Source organism: Spea bombifrons, chromosome 2 (genome assembly GCF_027358695.1).
Source record: "Spea bombifrons isolate aSpeBom1 chromosome 2, aSpeBom1.2.pri, whole genome shotgun sequence".
In the NCBI taxonomy this organism is placed as follows: Eukaryota; Metazoa; Chordata; class Amphibia; order Anura; family Pelobatidae; genus Spea; species Spea bombifrons.
In genome coordinates this window covers 101840047-101861744 of record NC_071088.1, presented here as the reverse complement: position 1 = coordinate 101861744, position 21698 = coordinate 101840047, and the positions used below count along the sequence as shown (strand labels likewise).

The 21698-nt window shown below is 38.6% G+C and overlaps 1 protein-coding gene across 1 annotated transcript in view; it reads right to left on the bottom strand.

Annotated features, from left to right (window-relative positions):
• The window catches only part of MYCBP2 (MYC binding protein 2), a 90923-nt gene that overhangs the window by 38993 nt on the left and 30232 nt on the right, over window positions 1–21698 (bottom strand). The window contains exons 9-39 of the mRNA XM_053455388.1: window positions 21615–21688; window positions 21184–21322; window positions 20710–20786; window positions 20412–20616; window positions 20031–20198; window positions 18391–18549; window positions 17557–17761; window positions 17239–17390; window positions 15874–15975; window positions 15557–15583; window positions 13334–13441; window positions 11210–11329; window positions 10062–10143; window positions 9418–9535; window positions 8991–9195; window positions 8524–8677; window positions 8115–8287; window positions 7730–7855; window positions 7509–7636; window positions 7026–7117; window positions 6614–6748; window positions 6227–6310; window positions 5831–5927; window positions 4935–5127; window positions 3639–3913; window positions 3285–3506; window positions 2887–3078; window positions 2478–2684; window positions 1359–1490; window positions 505–683; window positions 14–156 (exon numbers count right to left, since the gene is read on the bottom strand). Coding sequence (XP_053311363.1) covers window positions 14–156; window positions 505–683; window positions 1359–1490; window positions 2478–2684; window positions 2887–3078; window positions 3285–3506; window positions 3639–3913; window positions 4935–5127; window positions 5831–5927; window positions 6227–6310; window positions 6614–6748; window positions 7026–7117; window positions 7509–7636; window positions 7730–7855; window positions 8115–8287; window positions 8524–8677; window positions 8991–9195; window positions 9418–9535; window positions 10062–10143; window positions 11210–11329; window positions 13334–13441; window positions 15557–15583; window positions 15874–15975; window positions 17239–17390; window positions 17557–17761; window positions 18391–18549; window positions 20031–20198; window positions 20412–20616; window positions 20710–20786; window positions 21184–21322; window positions 21615–21688 — 4473 coding nt within the window. The remainder of the gene's footprint in view (window positions 1–13; window positions 157–504; window positions 684–1358; window positions 1491–2477; window positions 2685–2886; window positions 3079–3284; window positions 3507–3638; window positions 3914–4934; window positions 5128–5830; window positions 5928–6226; window positions 6311–6613; window positions 6749–7025; window positions 7118–7508; window positions 7637–7729; window positions 7856–8114; window positions 8288–8523; window positions 8678–8990; window positions 9196–9417; window positions 9536–10061; window positions 10144–11209; window positions 11330–13333; window positions 13442–15556; window positions 15584–15873; window positions 15976–17238; window positions 17391–17556; window positions 17762–18390; window positions 18550–20030; window positions 20199–20411; window positions 20617–20709; window positions 20787–21183; window positions 21323–21614; window positions 21689–21698) is intronic.

The following is a 21698-nucleotide window of genomic DNA, read 5'->3' as shown; positions in this document are numbered from 1 at the left end:
GAAGCTACTTTACCATCGACAGCAAGCGCTCTGTGCAGAAGGTCCTTAGCAGCGCGTGCAACAGCATTCACAACAGAAAGCGCTCGGGTGCAGTTTTTATCTTCCTCGTTCGCTTTGCTCAGGAGTTGAGACTGAAGGTCTCCATCATACTCGCTCCTAAACAAAGAAGTTTATTAGGGCACCTGCAGCATGGATTGTTGTTAAAACAGCACTTCATCGCTAGTGGAACTAAAATCAAACATCTCAGACAGATGAATCTTATTTTAAACTTGTATTTCAACAAAACTGGTTAACAAAACACACACACACACCTCCCTCACACTGATCAAGCCATGTTACACTGAGCCCAGGAATATCCACATTTACCCTTCAACTGCCCCAGTCATGTCAGATCAGAGACTTCTACTTCTCTCTGGATTATTTCTAAAAGCACAGTTTTTAGTGAAAAACCTGATCTGCATTGCCAGTCTACAGGCCACATACAATTGCTATGAAAACACAAACCTATAAAACAAAACTTGTGGAATTTGTCCTCGTGTTTGGTTTGTGCCATTGCTGCTCAACCCACAGGAGCTGAATGTGAAAGTCACGCCATCTGGGCACTGGACTGTGGTCATCCCTCCATCTCCATTAGCAGTGCGACTTCCATAATTCCGCAGACGCACCGCATATTTCATGTTTTCCTGTGGAAAATGGGAGGCGTAATTTAAAAAGTAAAAAATCCCAAATAAATAGTTTTTGCAGAGAAATGCATTACATAGAGGAATAGCAGTAGTGGAATATGAACCTGGAGTTAGAATGAAAAGTTGAGTTCTGCTCAACAAAGTGCATCTAATGTGGCTGGATTGCTATATTGGGACATATACCAAAAAAATTAAAGGTGAGAAATGCTTCTTATGTATCATTGCTGCAATGGATACACCAGGGAGGAGGCGGAATTGCAGTTTTTTTTTTGTTTTTTTTTTCGTTTTTTTTTTTAAGTGCCATGCATTAAAATAGCAGGCTTTACCTTAAGCCACAAGTAGTTTAGAAAAAGTAGTTCTGATGATAAATGGCTGCCATGCACATTACAAAAAAGGTACAGATGGTAAGGAAAAATAGTAAAATGCAAAGTATTTCTAATAGGCAATATTCGTGCAAGGTAACACAGTTACAGTGTGCGGGTGATATACAGGACTTTGAGAAAACTAGAACTTGGTACAAATAACACTTTTAGCACAATAGTGTGAAAGCAGTGGTAACTATTAAACTTTTTTTTTACATTTATTTTAACAACTCATTTCTGAACGGCTCCAAGAATCTGCAAGCACATGGATATGACATGCAATGACTTTCTTCAGATGCTGAAACGCTCGTACCTTCAGAGGAACAGCTTTATCCAGCCTAACTTCAGCAATGTCACTGGGGGAGTCATCAGTTGTGTAAGTGCCTTTTACAAGCTCTAAAGATGTCCATCTATGGGAGTGAGCAGCATCGCCTGAGTGATCACTCTACAGGATGAAAGACAAAGAATGGCCTGTAAAATACCGTAGGAACATCATCTTGGCCAACAGATCAGGTGCACTAATCACAAAGCCCATATCCCTTTTATTTTAAGTATCTGGCATAAAACTCCAAATAGCTAAGTGAATCCGCATGTCACTATACTGTGGGGGCTTTTTTTATCCTATTCCAACCCCTGCTTCGCAATTTCTAAAACATGCAAACCTTAATGGAAGCTTTTATGGTTCTACTGCTTTTTGATAGAATACCATTGGAATAACTGACTGTGCTACGCATGTGAAGGCAACAAGACATAACATGTATAAATCCCTTAACTCTTAACACAAGTGCCCACAGCAGAGAAATGTTATCGGTGTGCTGGTATGAACTGTTATAAATCCACCGCTGGCCAAATACAGCCAAACATTATACAAACAGTATAACCAGAAAGCTATCACTAAAAGGGTTATTTGCAAAACATGACCATCGTGCTTATAAGAATCACTCAAACCTGTAGCAACCTGATGTAATAACATATTAAAATCCCTAGACTGCTTGGTTATTATTAATTATTTTTTTTATTCCTGATTGGTTATATGGTAGAAGGGGACATGATATGGATGTGACTTGGTAAAAGCAAAGACATTATGGAGGTTGGTGTAGTTCGGAGCTACACAACTCCTGTCAGAGGCCAGGGAACAGGCCACAATTGTTGGATATCCTAGCTTGAGGACAGACAAGCTCACTACTGTCACTGACCACTGTGTTTTTTTAGGAATGCCCGACAACAATTACTTTTGTATTTTATCAAATATTTTTTTAATGCCATTATGTGCTACACCTTGTTTAGAGACCTCTTATTACTAATGCTTGTTAAAAAAAAAAACAAAACAAAAAAAAACACATTTCAGGTTTACCAGATGTTAAAATTTAACTATTTATGCAACAGACAAAAAAAAGAAACTATGAAAACAATATACTTTAGAAACACTTACATCATCCACCAAGACCTCTAGCTCATACTCATGGATTCCACCACCACCATACACACAGAAACCAACCACCACCAGTCCAGGTTTGTCCACTGAGAAGCAGATGGCGTCTGGAGAGCCGTTTCCGGTATTCCAGCTTCGGCCCTGGCTTGTTTTGGTGAAACGATTGGGGCTGGACTTCACCGAATGCAAAGAATTTAATCCATCCACCTGAAAAAGAAAACCAAACCCCAAAACGTATTAAAAAAAACAGCTTTCAAGACATTATGTTAGTTGCTGCTAAGCAGTCTAGGGCATGGGATGAATACTGGTGGCGTTACAAGTCAGGAGCCTGCTCCTTTTTTAAATATTGAAGATGGCATTAGGGTTTTAAAAAAAGCCAAAGCGTAAGATAAAAATAGAATTTCAATACCTCGGATCCAAGAGCTGATGCTGTGAGTTCGCTGACGATACTAGCGAGCAGACCACAAGTGTTGGACACCAGGTGTGAAGAGAAGAGTTCATTTTCCCGCCTCAGGCTGTTTCGCACAGGCAAAACTACAATGACCAGCATTTTCTCAAGGACTTCGCGAAAGCTTGTCATTCCAGATACATTCTCCTCACTCTGCAAGGAAGGAAGCAAACAATGTAAAGAAGAAAATAAAAAATATATATATTTATTTTTATTCACACACGTATAATTATACACATACACGTGCATAAAATAGCGATGAATGCAGAATATTTGAAAAGGGAAAAGTGTTCATTTTAGGATTACTGGCAAGTGTTACAGTGCAATTTCCCCTCAATCTTATTGATCTATGCACAAACCTGGCTTAGTTTCTCCATGCAGGAGACTAGCAGCGGGAAGCGATGGGCCAGTGCAGTGTCATTTTCAGTGCTGACTTGCTTCACCATAGAGCGCAGCAGGGTCTCGCCATCGTAAGCAATCGGGAAAATTGACGTGAGCTTCACAGAAGTGTGACAAAGGGCAGACATGACCGCTGCTAGGAGACGGCTGCTGGAAGTCTTGAAGTTTGCCTCCTGAATGTCCTGCACAAAACAGGGGGAATTTTCAGAAAGAAATAGAATTCAAACAACATTATTATTAAGGTCCTCCACGTGGAGCGTCATTCCCCATATGTTTTACTCATACTCATGCATGAATGCGCAGTAAGCCGGTACCTGATCGAGGCAGTTGAGCAAGTCACAGAGGCAGGCCCACTGCAGGGCAGGAGTTGGGTAGAAAGAGTGAAAGCAGGCTGTGAATGTGTTGTGGCACTCCTGAAGAACGGCCTCCAATAAGCTCAAGGGCTGGCTGAGGTAGCCTTGGGGGTCATTATCCAGCTTCGTCATGCTGTTATCCACACCTTCAGAAAGTATTTTTCTCAGCAGAGTCCTGGTTTTCCCAATGCACTCGGCGAGCTTGCTGGTTTCGTCTACCACTGCTTTAGTGGAGGCTGCAAATAAGGTTACACAAAAAATTTAATATCGAGCGGAACTAGTGTCAGGATGAGTCTATTTCACAAGTTACAATTTACAAATCGCAAGCAGACTGCCAGAGATTTAATAGTATCCTCCAATAGCATTTAAACTACCAAATGTATCAAAAAAAAAAAAAAAAAAAAAATTATATTTACAACAGGCTTAAATATGCAGAGGTTGTGATTCAAATTCATTAGATCTAAAAAAAAAAAAAAAAGGTATATAGCATTTATCATTCTAAGTAATATACATTTCTGTAACCGATTGCTACATATTAGGGTACTATGAGTTGCTACGGCTTCATGTATAGACTGCTTGGGTTAATCTGTGTACACAAAGCTTCACACTTCCTAGACTAGACAGGAGCTCCAACATTTCCTGACGGAAAATATCCTGGTTATTAAGAGCATAGCTATTCTTAGATAGATGCAATACAGACGCAAAAAAAACCCAAACACGTTAAAACACAGAAAGGAACAAGTCATGAAACATGGAGAGAAAAATATCTACTTTTATTATGTTAAATTTTAACATCTACATGTTTTGTAACTAACAACATAGCTTACGCAAAGATCTAAAATACAGTTTAAAGGAGAGTACATTGTGTAAGAACCAAGGCTTTTAAAACCAGATAAGGGGTAAAATCAATTTAGTGACTCTGCCTGTTACCAAGCCAAAATGCTTTATTAAAGGCTGAACAAATGCCAAACACAAAGATCAGAACTGGCTAGAAGACAAATTAATAAAATCTTTTGCTACTGTGGTATTATCAACGGTACAGAATAGTGTGTGTATGTGTGTATGATATAGATACATCATGTGTGGCTGTTGTGAGTCTAATTCAGCACTGTATACATTTTTGATGTAAAAGGTAGAGGGTAATGCTAGTCTAACTATACATAAACATCAGGTGGGTAACAATATCTGGGAGAACTGAGAAGTCCCCTGACTACAGCCTGTACTTAAATGCCAGTACAAAATATTAGCAATGCCTACCTGATATAGGATATATTTCACACGTATAGACTCTTAACAAGCGTAAGCAGCACGTCCCCACAAAGCGTAGTCGTTCCAAATCCAACAATGTTGCAGTATACTGAAAGCCTTTGAGGCCACGAAGCTCTTCCACTCCTAGAACCAAGGTGGTCCAGCTCCAATGGAGGATACTCAGCAAGGATTCAAAACACTCCTAGGCATTAAATATTTCAGTAGAATCAATGCAGGCAATATTTTTGCAACATGTGTATTCTGCAGTTTGAATAAGGTTACAGAAGCAAAAAAACAGCACATGGCTACTTTTAATTAACCCCTTAATAACCAGGCCATTAAAAAAAATGTATTTTATTTTTTTATAAGTAGCATTTTACTATTTTAAAACGTTTTTTTCTCAAATCTTGTCATCCTGCACCTATGTTCTGTTTGGGATATCGTTGAAGCTGGCCAATTCAAATCATCCCCATCAAACCATATATGTTTGAAGAAGCTGCACAAAATTCAAGGGGGTTAATCCGGTTACATCAATACTGATGCCAGGATTTGCAGTAAAAGGAGGGATGTCCAGCCTATAACTTGTGGTAGGTGACACAGCAGCCACACATACATCACATGCATCTGAATTGACCAACGGCAAAATTCGACGCTGAGCCAGTGGCTTCAGAATCTGAGGTCAATAAAGCATAAGCCTCCCCAGGGCTATAACTGCACTGGAGCATACTAAACAAGTTTACAGAAAAATGAATAAAAGTGCTAAAAAGTGACGTTTAGTTTCCCCTTATGATGTCATGGTGACATATAAATTGTTTGAGCAGGAGGAGCTCAGAGACCTCAGGAGGTTCTGACATGTCATTGGTCATTAAGGCGTGAAGGATATTTTGTTATAATACATCACTCACCAAAGAAACAGTACGTGCAAAGGACCTCTTCAAAATATGCACGGGTTCGCTGACTTGCTGTTTGCCCTTTGCAGCACTTCCATCACTTGTAGGCAGTCTGTGCATAGGGAAAAGAGTATTGTGTGTAACTGCTACAAAATAGCTTAGGCTTATTGTTCACAAGACAACAAAGGCAACATGGATAAATTGGCACATTGTTGGAGAAAAACATCCTTTATGTGTGGGGGCATCCATGTCTTGTGTAGACTAAGAGTCATTGTTCAGAATTTATCATATTTAACCTAGTTCAGGTAAACCTGAGCTATGCAACTATCTTTTTAGGAAGTTGGGTGCATTTGGATCGTAAGGTTCATATTCATTGACTTCAGTCACTGGAGAATGAAAAGCGGAACATACCTGTAGAGAAGCTGTGGGATTTGACCTGCATTGACATCTGTGCCATTATTAGATTTTTTTGAACTTTTAAACTGGAAAACAACTCTGACAAAAGGGAAAAAATAAGCATTACATATCAATGAGGTAAATATGGGGAAAATGAACATAGAAGTCCTTTTTATGTAAACAATGGAATTGAAAGAGTGAAAAATTAACAACCAAGCTACCAACTTACAAAAAATATGCATTACCTTAAAAAATAATAAGCTAATAACGTGTTGTGTAATAGATTCTTCTAACAGATTTCTTTTGCCTACACATGCAGCACCAACGAGTTGGTTGTTACTATTTCGTGCGGTCACTAGAAACTGTGCATGCAATAAGTGAATCCGATAAAATGAGGGTTACCCGTCATCAGTAGTAATTGAGGCTTGACCGTGAGAGCCACAGTCGCTGCTGGGACCAGAAACTCGAGCCCACGCAACGTACCACCAACCAGCTTGCAACAGGACAGGCTCATCAAACATCATTGCATATTTTTCTCTATAGTGCGAAAACAGAAGTTAGCCACATTAAGAAGTAATTTTAGAATCATGAAACATTTGACATTCTTGTATTTTCCTGTGGGAAAAGCATTTCTCCCTCATTCATCTATCCTAAAACAAGACTTCCGGCAGGAATTTATAGAAGCACAGAAATGCACTGGGGGAAATAATTTCAGAAATCAGAACTACAAACCAAAGACACAACATTTTGGTTTCAAGAGAATGTAGGTAAATTACCACTGAATCGCCAACAAGCTTAACCCCAAACTGCTTACCTGGCTGCACAGTCATATGCAAGGACATCAGTCTCTGCAAGCAGGTCCCCATCTGTTTCATGGTCTCCTCCATCAGGTCCCAGTTCAAACAACTAAAAGGAAAAGCATGTTTCTGGCTCATTTTCACAAGGTATTAGACAAATTGGTATTAGTTCAATTACTGTGTAACTACATGGAGACAAACTTCCAATGTGTAGAACATCCGTTTCTCAGAAAGCCAATTCATATTACACAGTAAAGCCGCCATCAGCTCAACTTCCTTGACTACACCAACACAGCTAACTTGCACTATAGGACACAAACTATTGTGTGCATCGCAATAATGCATGTTTTTGTTCCAAATACCATTTACTTTAATTTAGCCTTAATTTTAACTTCTACCATCCCCTGGCACGATCAGCATTGTGGCCTAACTGAAGAGATCTAGAAGTTTCTTCTAGATCTAGACCTTGTAATGAGACAGGGACACAAATAACCTTTTACCTTTATTTTTGCAGTGTACTCCCCTCTTCCACCAAACAGGCCAAGACCACCAAGCAAGATGTCAGTATCAGCACAAAAGCGAATAGCCTCCACTGAGTGGGCCGAGTACCCCCAGCCTCCACCATGACCTAAGAACGATCATAATCTGAATTAATGTATGCTGATACTTTGGAAAACAAAAACTTGCTTCCTCTTGAAATGCAGGAAATCTAGACGCTTACTTTCAAACCTGTTAACAACACTGTAGTCTTCTTTGGAATAAACTTTCATAACTGACTGCGTTTCCTCCTCGGTGCTTGAAACACCCATCTTCAAATCCTGCAACGCAGCCAAAGTGTCGAGGCAACCTAAGATAAACAGGGATGTCAGAAACAGGAGAATCTTTTTCTGCTTAAACTGGTCCAACACAAGGTATTTGTGTTTGGCAGGGCAAACAGGATTTGGCTTGGGCTGAAACCACTAGTTTATGTTTGAGCATCTAGGACAAGACCAAGTGCTGATCAAAGTTTGAGTCTCTACAGCAGGCGGACTAGATGTACCAAATCTGGGCCAATTTTAACATGCAATTATCAGACGTAATCGCAATAAACACCATTTAAAACTTACCCAGGATATGCAGTGCTGCATGTGAGCGTGTGGTAACTGCTTTTTGTCCGGCAGGCAGTGCTAGCTCTGGACTAAGTATACTGCACCCTAGTTGCATCTCCGGTGATGAAGGCAGCCTGGAGTCTGCAATGACTGCATTATAACACCAAAGCTCCCTTGTGCTGGCCTGGAATCTATAAGAGGAAACATCAAACATGGGTGAGGACTACACGTGACATGAGACAACCAAACAGCACATGCCTTTTTCACTCAAGGTCTTACAAGAAAAAAAAAAAAAAAAAGAAAAAGATTTACATTTAAATAACTCAGAAAATAACACTTGCATAACATCTCATACACCTAGTTATTTTATATGCTAGAGTCTAGGAATCATGATTATGTTTGTGTCTATAGAAAACAATTAAATCACCTCCATATAACATCATAGACTGGATCTAAACAAACGCCAAAGCCCTGCAGGTCTTCTTGCTCAGAGTCATTAAATGTTGCACAGCTCCCATCCACTTTATTGATAAGCAGGCATTTGAAAGGAGGGGGTTCACTCATGGATGCAGGTACCATTCCTGTAAAATGAGCAGATCTAATTATTTACACAATCCACTTGAGTAAATACAGGTTTCTAGCAAATTAAACCAATAAAGCTAGCATATTTCTAGTTTAAATAGTAATCTGAGTTACATTCAGCATCACTCAATTACATTACAGACCCCTTGTACCCCTGTTATTGATTATATTGTGCTCCTTTATCCCGTTAGCTTATGTCCTCTGGCATGGATACCCAGGAGTACTTGCAATGGGCATTCACGTGCTGGGTGCTGTAGTAAAGGCCGCACTGGGCTATCAGCACATGGGACGACATGCAGTGTTCTTGCTTACCTATTATGTGCCGGCTTGCAAAGATCTCAGATGTAGCTAAAACATGGGAGTTTATAAGTGCTTCATCTATCCTCAAGAAAGTTTGGTCTCCGCTTGCACCAACCCAGGTAGCCTTACGACCATATTTTGAGCCAATATTGGGCATGGGAGCTGGCTTTGCATTCCAATAGGGCACATCCAAGATAGGTCTTCCCAGCTGTCCTTTCTGAAAAGAATGTCGGAAATGATACAACAGAAAATTATATATTTCTAATGTAACTGTTACGTAAAAGTGAGACTCTACTAAATAAAAGCACTGGAGCAATTTGGTGCAAGTTAAGGGTAACAGAAGGTTTATTCAATATGGCACTGAAGATATTTAAAGCAAAAAATGATCAGGAAAGCCAAAAATTGCATTCATTGCTAGGAAGGAAATCTAGGTACTTACAGAAAAGCTTCCAAATGTGAACACTTGACCATCCGTTAACAGAACAGCAGTGTGGTTGCTGCCGGCTGTGACTTGAGTACTTGGGCCAGGTAATGCCTGGACTAGAGTGGGACAGCCCCTACCACGAGAAAAGGAGACCTTTTAGACCACAACGCGACACCATACAAAAAATAAAAATCAGTAACAGAAAAAAAAAAAAAGAACGTTTGATCATAATAACCTTGGGCTCTTTTTTTAAGCACTGGAAGAGTTTAATAAAAGCTGTTTTCCATTACAGCTTTTAGCATAGCTTAACGAAAGGCAATTACGGCAGCTTGTGCTTTTTTCCTTCCCAAGCAGTGTGATTGTTTGGGACTTTGGGAGATATTTAGTTTAAGAATTGACCAGCATTATCTGGTCAATATTGTGCCTGGAAGTAATTTTCCACTCTTACAAGTTTTGTCCAAATCAATCAGCAATGTAGCAAGCCAAAGGTAACTCAACGGTGAGGGAAAAACAAAATACATGTTGTTTCGTGAGGAAAAAAAAAAAAAGTTAGTTCTATAAAACTATAAAAAAAAGTTAGTTCTATAAAACTATAAGCAATATCAATAGTACAGAGGTTTTTTTTAGTGTACAGAACAGAAATTAGCTTTAATACTCACCTACAGCTTACATCGCCATGGCCCAATTGCCCATGCTGTCCATAGCCAAATGTGTATACATCTCCATTCTCCATCAAGACCACTAAAAAACACACCAGATATTGTATCAACTAAACCAAAAAACACAAGCACACATTTCTTGTATGCTGATTTTAATCATATGTGAAGGCAAATGTTCAAAACCACAAAAAATGACAAATGGCGCCATCTTAATTTCTGGGCTCTTCAGCTAAATTAGTGTAATTTGGGGCATTATTCTTTGGGGGGCTTTTTAGTCCGCATATTGTTTTGACTGACGTAATGTCATTAATTTGATTAAACAGAGACCTGTATCTTCTTTATCATTTTCTCTAATCGCCATATTGTTTTGTTATTTCCCCCCCTCCCATGTGTCTAACAGAAATACTAATATGTTTTAATTGCTTTTCTTTGTGTGCGTGCCACATTATACTTGGCAACCAATTTGAATTTCTGTCCGACTGCTGACCAATTTCCTTCCCTTTTACCCTAAAACACAGAAGTCTCCATTCTTTCAGGTAGCAGAAAAACAAAAAAAATTTTTTTATGACTTTTTACAAAAAGTGTCTGGCCCATTTTTTTACGTTATCTAACTTGCAGCAAATGGCAGGAAAATATAATTTTCTATACAAAATGTAGTTATTTCCCACATTAATAACTGGCTGTATAATACATATATAAAACAAAATATAATTTTTTTTAAAAAAAATTAACAATCCCAAAACCCAGTGTCTTGAATAAATCCCTAGGACAGAGCAGAATGGATAGGACCCCAGAGGTGTACATGATAGCTGGCAAGCTCAATTCCCTTGTTTCACTATAATTATATATATATATTATATATACACACACACATATACATATATACACACACACATATATATAATGAAGGACCATAACAAAGCTTCAAAAACAGGGGGTTGGAATGATCAACACTCCAATGTTTAGTGAACACCCAAATAACTTGCCTTCAAAGGAAGGGCTCCGATATCAGAACAAGGTCAGATGTTACCCGGCAGATACACTGACAGCCTTCCAGATTTTAAGCACACAGTGAGAGGGGATTTAAGTCGCATATCATGCTTTTTATCGCTCATGTGAGCACAGGCCAGAGATGGAGAACGCTTTACCTGAATGGTGGAAGCCACAGCTAACCTGGACAGCCCGTAGCTCACAGTCAAAGCGGACAGATCCAGGTGGGTAGGTTGTGATTTTGCTTGCATCCTTCTCTCCTTGTTCTCTGCCTTCATCTGAGAAGAAAACACATTGGAATAAAATTCCAGGCGACTTTAAAAAGTGTGTGTGTGTCAAACCATCTCAATAGAAATAATACTGTACCTATTCCTATACAGACATATTCCTTTTCACCATCCGTGAAAAGGCAGAATTATAATGCTATGAAAGTGAAACTTGTGCTTAATTTGTTCCACCAAGTTTAAACGTCACATCTGTGCCAATACGGCAACGGGCAAGTCAGGTGTCCGAGAACGAGGAAAGGAGGAGTACAGAACGAGGCAGAATTCTACAGACTGAATCAACAGAAAATACATTTCCCCAGAGAAATCAAATCATACGAACATTAAAAAAATAACATTGTTGCTAGTTATATATCACTATAAAAATATTTTATCACTAAAAAAAACTAAGAATACACGAATAATGTGACACATATTACATCATCATATAGCATAAAAACATGACATGTATAATATGCTAAACATGGGGGGTACAGGGTTATGGGGATAAAAACGTGAGATTGCTCTGCTATGCCAGGGTTAATGCACGTGCTGCTCATCAGTACAACCAGTACTCCCCCAACATATTGCACTTCATACAAGTTTTCATACATATGACGTGTCAGCCAGCGCCTTCGCGAAGAGACACGTTATCTGGTCCAGCACAATTCACCTGTTTCCATTCTGTTTAAAATGTGGACGGTCTGGTAGGCTTTGGAATTCCAGATTACAAGAAATAAAATGTATGTTGGCTTAAAAAATAATGTCCAGATACCAACAAATGAAGCTTGCTGATCCTTCTTCTAAGCCGTACATACATATATATACACATTTGGGGACTAAACACTATTGAGCGACCATCTCTAGACAACACCTTGTAAGGTAGCCCAAGTATCACAATATAGGCATGGTTAATGCAGCTTGTGTTAGTGATTTTACTTTAGGACGAGGTAGGTAAACTAACCTAAAACAGTTTGTTCTTCCATGGAATCAGTGAAATTCCTCTCCCATAAACCCCTTTGTCATTGCTCAATGGCTGTGCTCACTTTGCTGATCCAAGTAAAATGCCATTTAAAAGCAGCAGTTCTCGCACACGTCATTAGCATTGCTAGGTCTACTAAACACTTGCAATAAATGAGCCATGGAACACCTCGGTTTATGCAATGTTGTTTAAATGGATTCTTTACACACACAGTTATGAAGTCTCAAACAGAGGACCTAGAAATCAAAAGTTCCTCCTTCAATGCAGAATGCGTCTCAGTGTCACTATGCTGGCTACCTGTGTGATTAGAAGAGCCCGGGTAGCTCCGTTGGCAGCTAAGCTCATTAGGTCAAGATATCCAATAAACTATATTTTTCATGTTATTGTTAGGTCCCTAGTGTCACAAAAAGTGATACTAACGGGCCAAAAATAATTACAAATATATTTAGATCTTAAAGTATCAGAGTACATAAAAAAAGACATTTCCCTGTATTTCCCTGTATGTCCAACTCCATGACTCCAAAACTTCTGTTTAATGAAATGGCTATTTGACTACCCCCCCCCCAATTAAAACCAGCGACACACTACAGATTTGTAGATTTAGTAACAACAGTATTTATGTTTAGAAAACTGAAAAAAATAATTTGTAATGAAGAAAATTTAAACAAATGTAAAAAATGTTAAATAATATTTGTTGGATAAATAATTGTAGAATATACTTGGCCTTTTTTATTTTGACACCGTCTATTGTTCTAAAATAGACAAAATAAACATTTAATTCATTGCAGGCATCTTGGTGAATCTGTGTGACTCAATTGTGATTGATTTAATCCACAGAGAGATAAAAAAAAATGAAGTTACATGAAAACTTCCATTTAAAAACGAACAGCTTTACAAGCAATCTGAAAAGTGAAGAGGAGTGGGAAATTATATATAAAGAAAATCTTCATAGCAGAAAAGAGGAGAGTTTACTCAGAAAATCGCTAGGAGGCTAGGAGGCTGGGTGTCCTGCCTGGTTAGAAACGAAGGCTAAATACCTTTTTTCTTGTCCCGTTTATGCTTTAGCTGTGCTGGAAGTGATCTTAGTCTGGCTAGAGCCTGCTCTCGGTGGTTCATAAAATTAGGACCAGGAAAAACATAGGGGCCTGGGGAGACACATTTTGCACATGCATGGGAAAGCTCTCGAAATTAAAACAGGATCTTTAAATGTAAAATAAAAGAATGAAACAGAACAAGAAAAAAAAAAATGCATGACAGCGCAATGTTGCACAATGACAGCAATGTATTCTAAAGCATCCGCGGCATTTGGTTCTGCAGTAAGACAGCTACGCATGCTCCCCAAAATCCCGTACACACTTCATAGCGTACCTCTTCACTACATATACACTTTGCCGTCAATGCATCTGAAGAACAATTGTCTGTAGATACCCAATATTCATAATAATTACAACATCCTATGTAAAATGAATTCAGTCCTTCCTTTAGAAACATATACATTTATAATATATATATATATATATATATATATATATATATATATATATATATATATATATATATATATATATATATATATATTGCACACTATTTTAATGTGGTGCCTTAAAGCGGCAGGCTATAGGATGACCAGAACAAAGGAGGATTAAGCAGACAAAATGTATGCTGTGGATGGGCTGGGTATTGAGATTAGATTTCTATCCTGCCATAAATTCTACACCGGCACGCTTTTCACAAGTTTGTATATTAACTACTCTTGCCTTTAAAATAACGCTTTACTTAAAAGCCTGCCACAGGCCAACAGCAAATATGTATTGATTTAAAGGCGACATGAAATGGCTTGTGATATCTTAAGGAGAGGCCATTTAGGACAAAAAGAAACGTCAAAACATCACCGAAAACTATAATGTATTATGTTTTAGTTTTTTTACACCTGGACAAGGAATTATTAAATAATCCCCAAAGACATGTCTCTTCTAACAAAGACACAACCAATGCCTATTTGTATGTCCAACTACTGGCAGTGTTTCCACCTTGAGAGATAGTACACAGGGATCTGGTCTGATGTGGCTTATCATATAGTAAATGAATGAATAATTCTCCTTGATCTTAACAGTCAGTATATTTAGGTTTATTATATAATGGGAATTGAGTTACTATGGAAATGGATTCTTACATCATGAGACTGCCTGCAAGTGCCTACAGAAACCGGTAGATAAAGCAATGAGTAGGTATAGGATTTCCCGGAGTATACAAGAGGTATTCCCAGTCGTGTTTGTAGAGTAACCTCTAGCAACCTTGGAACTTCTCCTACACAAATATACACTATTACTAGATTACGAATGTATACAACGTGCTCATTTAGTACTAGGAGATTAAAAAAAAAGTCATAAATCAACAGAGACTGAGTGTAATGGGATGTTAGCAATGGTCATACCCAATTTCTCACAGGTTTTCTGTACCATGTCTAATTGCTACCCCTATGTCTATGTTAAATTTGGGGCATGATGTTCACAACAACCTGCCTATAAGGGAGGAAAAAAACTGATCCCTTTAGTGTATATTGCTTAAGATAACAGCGGCTAACCTCTTCTTATAAATGACAGATGCAATTGACACATTTTCAATGTTAAAGCAGATATTTAAAAATGTATACAATCCCAGGACAGTACTCCCTAAAACAACACGAGGCATATAGTTAGACATTTGAGCTGACATTGAATAGAACACCGTTTGTTTACACCAGGATAAGATACATACGATACAATATTCCGGTAAAAAAAAAAAAAAAAAAAAAAAAAGCAGAATCAAAATTATGATATTATATATATATATATATATATATATATATATATATATATATATATTATATCATCTTGCTCCGTGCTTAGAAAAAAATAGAATTGTAATACTGCTATGCAATCTAAAATGCAATAGGAAATGTGAAACATGAATCCATAGGTGATCCATAGGAAAAAAGCTCACATAGCAACCAAGCTGTCTTCTGATGTTAGCGAACAGCGGTGACTGTGATGACGTTTCCACGTGCTACGAACACAACCATTTAAAATCTAAACAGCTAGCATATATAAATTAGACATTGTAAATTGACTTACACATGGCCTTTACCTACTAATACCCCAAACACCTTGTGATAAAAAAGGAGAACATTTGATGCAGTAAACGTGAGAAGCAGAATACATTCACCCACAGGGTAATTAGTAAAAGGCCATGTTTTACCAGTTTTCAGGGAGTCGTCATACCTAAATTTCCATTTGGTTTTTTTATTCCTAAAAAACAAAACATAATATATAAAAATAAAAAAAGGGTATAAAAATAATATTAACGAGTATATGAAAGTTTAAAGGTGGACGTGGCTGGATCTGCATTTGATTCTGCTGTGATCTTTGTGTGTTATATCCAAAAGCTGCCGATGTGTCTGTGCTTATTTATAGGTTACTGGCAACAAGAAAGGATATGGGCCAAAAGACTGCGCAAGCATCCATGTGTACACAATCATGATATGACATATATTATGTATCTCTCTGGCTTTGGAAGATAAATGAAGCTTGAGGTTTACCTCTGCCTTCATCCAGCCTGTGCCTCCTGTTCACGCGCTGCCGCTTCTCCTCCTGCCGTATTTGAAGGTGTTCGTCAATGTTAACCCCTGGCACAGGAACAGCTGAAACATGAATATCATCAAGCACGATAGAATGTTGCAGCAAAAAAAATAAAATAGATTTAAAATAAAAGCCCTCGGAAATGAAATGGTTTAATGTTATAATCAAATTGGTTTAAAAAAAACACAAAAAAAAAACCCTGGACTATTCTGACTTCAAGGAGAATCCTAATGGAGCTCCAACCTAAATCAAAAGGGGTCGCAACGGCCAATCACACGTATAGTAGTGGAACACGGAAGGTCTGCCAACATACATGTATTTGGTTGCTGCTACAATAACTTCAATGATTTAACATACTAGAATCTCACTCATTTGGAAATAAGTGCATAAATAAAACAAACCGCATTTCTTTGGGACAGGTACTCGAGCGGGAAACACATTAGATGGCTCTGGTTTATGGTTAAGAGGTGTTAAACATAAGAGTTACCAAAGGAGACGCTTCCGAGTGTCGGGAGAAAAGGTGTTTGGAGATACGTTTATAGATGCTGTTGGATCAATAGTAGAACAACCCTGCTAAGGGGAATATTTTAGGCCACTTTAAAATAAATAGAATTATACTTATATTTAAGTTATAACGAGCAGTCACATGTGATGTAACCTAGTAAATTAAATTTTGCTACATCAAGTTCAACCTTTCACAAATCCCTTTTATGTTGCAGTTAATCAGAGGGACAAAGTGAAGCTGATCTCAATTCATATTTCAAAGCAGAATACCAATTCTCTCTCATCTCCTAAGATGTCAGCCTTATCACACATCTCAGGGTCTAATTAATTCCTGTAACAGCTGAAAAGCTCCTTTTACATATTGATGTTATGCCTCTGCATTAACCGCTCTTTCATACCCTACGCCTAGAGTCTCATTGGATTAAACTGATCTGAATAATGTGATTTGCTCTTTGGACAGACCTTCCAAATAGTCACATGCCATCAGTTGCCTTGTAACTCTCTACAATGTACTTGCCTTCAAAGCTGACATAGCTCAAAGACAGATGGGTAACCCAAAATGTTAATTACAGCGGTAGAGAGAGAGTGTGTGTGCGTGCCCACCCATAACGGTGATAAAGATGGGAGGATAAGGCCCTGCTGAAAACCATGTGACCGCTTTGTTTGGGTACAGCACACATCAGGCTTAGGGTATTCTTTATGGAGCAAGGTATTTGTAGAAAAGTACTTTCAAATGCAAATTGACCTGTTAAGGCTAAGTAACCACAGCAAGAATTCACAACAAACAAAAAGATGGTAAAATAAAAAGGATAAATGCACACCTTTACCTAGGAGCAGATCCAGGGGTATCATTTCTTTAACGGCATCCAGAATTCCTCTCTGTCTTGCCTCTTGGCCATCCAGCTCACGGGCACAGGCCTTGCAACATCCACACACGCCACAGCCAGACTCTCCAGAACCACAGCCACAGATTCTACAATAAATATTTACCCATGAAACCAGCTACAACAGTCCTCCTCATTTTATTAGCTTAGGAAACAAAGAGCAACAGATCTGTAATTATGTCGCTATCAAATCAGGATAGTGAAAGACACGTTATTATGAGATGTTGTAGCGCAAGCAAATGCCCGAGTACCTACCCTCCCGGTACACGTTCCGGTCGTCCACTGCTCACACAGCTCGCCCCGTAACCTGTGCACTCTCCGCACACAGTACACACCATGCACTGCTCCAACTTCCACTTATGCATCCGAGGCGGACACATCATCGATTTCTCATCTTTTTCATCAATGTCTTCCTCCAGGTCTTCATCCATTGCTGTGGCCATATTTTCAACTCCAAAACCTAGCATGGCAGCAGAATATATAATATGATCTGCCATAAGTAGACTCTTCCTCTACAATGGGGTTTCTAGAACATTCAAATGAACCGATGTGCCTTTTGAGACACTATTCTGACAGCGTTGCAAAGAGCTTTGTTAAAAGGCAGCCCAAAGTGAGGTCGGGCTCATTTATATAAGCTACGAGTAGTGCAATTGAAGCACATTCTTTCATTTTTTGTATTTTTATAGACACGCCATTGAAGAATGAGGGACTCATCTCAAATTGTGCCTAACTCTTCCTTTTATTGTCTCGTTCTAAGGTTGGCATTGCTAGCCATGTTCTTTATAAAGGAACCAGGGACATCCTGGTATATGCATAAAAGACGATAACCCTTCACTGGCCTAGCATTAAGGAGAACCTCTAACATGTATATAATTAGTAAACAAATGTATTAGGCTCAATGATAAGACAAATGTAGAATATTGAAAAGGGACAGAGCTGCTTTAATACCAAGAAATGCACGTGCGTGGCTCAGAGTCCAATATCCTGAAATATCACTAGCAAAGCAAACACCATTATTTCCCAATAGTAACCTGTATTCATCATTGAATTAGGGCAGACTTATTAAACCGGGAGGGGGACGCTGCTTACCTTTACCTCCTTGGCTCATTGCACCAGTGTCCCTTCCACACTGTCCCTTGTTGTTGACACCAAAGGTCCATACTTCACCTTTTTTTGTCAAGACGCATGTATGCGCTTTCCCCATAGCCACCTGGGTCACAAAATGTCCCTTCAAGTCTGTTATCAAATCTGCAAAAAGATTTGCTTTGTAATCATACATGTAACATCAGTTTGCTTGCACGGCATTAAACGCTACACTCTGAGATTATAGAATTGCTACCAAAAGAAACCCAACATAAGCTAACCAGAGGTCAGAGTATTTGGGATGTATATCAAACTGATTTACATTTTATTCTTGTATACCTCACACCGTACACAGTTGCAAAATGAGACGATACATACAGATCACATAGGTTGACTCATTTTAACAGGTCAATTGATTTCTCTGACATTTGAGTGCCAAAGTAAATGACATGTCAACAACTGCATTCAATGACGACAATCAAAAGTGCATATTCATCTTAATAATGCTCTAGGATAGTGTCTGCATTAACACGATTAATGTAGGTTGGAAAGCACCATTTATAAAACATACCAGTAAAGTCCATCTCTTCCTAGAAGAGCACACCATCTTGTAAGATAAAAGGAGTCTGCCATTCCTTTATAAGACTATTTCTAGACGCTATGGATGATTTGTCTGTATATGTGGCAATCTGTGTACACTTGCAATAAAATTAAAATCTAAAATAAGCTTGCCGACATAATTAAGATCAACTCATTTGATCGTCTACCACAGTGGCACAGTGAGAATGTAGTGTTTGCCCAGTAGAAGGAGCTAACATTAATACAGACACACACAATACATATATTAAGCAAATAGTGGTAATTATTCTCCACAGTTTTTTCGACAATATTAACACATTTATTTATTTATTTAAATCTAGATGTCACATAATACATTATATTGGCAGCGGACTATGTCATGTGTACGTGTTCAAACTCAAAGCTGTATTCAATTTCAGCGACCAGGACACCTATATCCATTTTTCGGGAATCAATGATACACACTGTGCCCGTTCCATTCATTTTCAAACCACTACCATGCTGTACTAAAGAAACCCCCCCGACATGCTCAACCACACGAGTTCCTAACGCGGACAAGTTAAAGCAATCAACTCATCGCTAAATGCCCCAGCCAAAACCACTGGCATAAAAGCCTGCAAAACAGGCTTGGGTGTACGTGTTAGTGTATGCAAGGGTTTAAGAAGTTCTTTATCATAATCCTGTCAGAACCAATATAAACAAAAGGAGGGCAGAGACAGCCTTAGGGAAAACCAAAGAAAAACCTAGTAGAGGATCGAAAACATTACTCTTTATTCATAAAAATAAAAGAAAAAAAGTTGGACACTTGGTATGCCAACGTATAGCAAGTTTGTGATGGTTGGTGATAGATTTACATTTTTTTCTTTCACCCACTGAACTGCCTCACGGTGGGGCTCTTCAACCCACAATCCAAAGACAACTCAACTATTCCCCAGGACAAAACAAATGGCTTACGAATGCCTCTGTGAAAAGCAGGCTTTGTAAAATTGACAAGAGTGCCAGTTACAATACAAATAAAATTACAGCCTCTGCCAGCAAAACCATCACTTTTTATTCCCATCACTTACTCGAGCTGTCGGAATAAATGGCATCTTTCCCAAACATGTAAAGTTCACCGTCCTTGGTGACGACTGAACTGCTCCCATTATTGCATGCAGTGCTCAGAACAAATTTGCCTTCCATTTTCAGCATTTTTTTTGGCTTGTAGGGTTTTGACTGCCGTCGGCTCTTTGCTGCTGAGTGTAAAACGAGTGTTAGCAAGCCACATATAAAATTACTCAGGTTTGGGGTTAAATGTTCTGTAAATGGTAGCCCCTATGAACAGAGGGAATACACATAAAAATAATTCTATCTGTACTTGTATAACATGAACGTGCCAAAATCTACACGTTTAACAGACACGCTATACGATTTTTTTTCATAGTACCCTGTCCGACTGTGACACTTACTTGACTCCCCATCTTCTCCTTTACTTGCTGTTCCGGTAAAGAACACACTCCCATCATCCGCAGCGAGCAAGGCGTGGGAGCCATCATGACCAACAGAGAACTGGACAATCTTTGGAGATTTGGTTATGGGCAACTCAACCCACTTCCCTGATGAAGGTCCACCTTGCTTGATCCCAAGGCTCTGATACTTACCAGTGTAATAAACCTACAGAGATACAATGATTTAAAAAAAAAGTAAACATGAGAATTCAATCATCTGCAAAAAACACATACAACTTTAAGATTAACAGCTCAATACCTTTCCACTAGCAGTTTTCATTAGTGCAAACTCTCTTCCTGCTCCGAGAACAGCCAGCTCCTCATCAAAGCCTGTGCCTGTTAGGACAAACAAAAATTAATACACCCAGAAACAGACTGAAATTTCCATTTTACAATTAAATTAGAATTCTATGTATTTGTCAAGGCTCTGCACATTCTCAAAGGAAGTAACGCTTTAACACTAGAAACTGGACTAGACCATCTTCATCATTTATACCCTAGATATGGTAACACAAAGGCAATGGTACTTGAAGAGGCAGTCGTATGAAAAAACAAAAAATGTAATTTTAGATAACAAAATAAAGTTTATCCAGTTTACCTACAACTCTTGTCGCTAAGGCCCAACTATCCTAAAAGGCCAGATAGATGGGGGGCTACGGACTAACAGTTAGGAAAAGCAATGGTTTAACAACGGCAGGTTGATATAAAATTAAAAAATAAAAAATGTTCTTACTTATTATGTGCAAGTCTTTCTCCAGATCAAACAGCGAGATGCCACAGGCGTGCAGGCATTTCCTCGCGAGCTTCAGTTGTAATTCCTGCTGCAGCACTGGCTCCGTGCTGGTTGCAAATATTCGAACCACAAATCCATCCTGCAGTATACAAATGAAGGAAGAAAAAGAAAGTTCAGAGTACGTGGATTGTACTGGCACTAAAGAGCTGCACACGCAAATTCGTAAGCATATTAACAGCCCTCGGGCTACAGTAGCATTCGGAAAATCAAACCAGAAAACTTTTCAAATATTGGCTTCATTGAGATCGAGGTTAAAAAAAAAAAATAAAAAAAATAAAAAAAAAAAGGAGGAGTAACCGTATATATTTATGAGATGTCTGGGAGACAAACCATGTCAACCATTTCACAGGATAAACATGTTAAGGGCTTACGTCTTTAGAAGCAGCAATCTGGTTGATAAATTCTCCATCCGTAAACAGGATATTCTGGCCATCAGCATTACAATCTAAATTAAT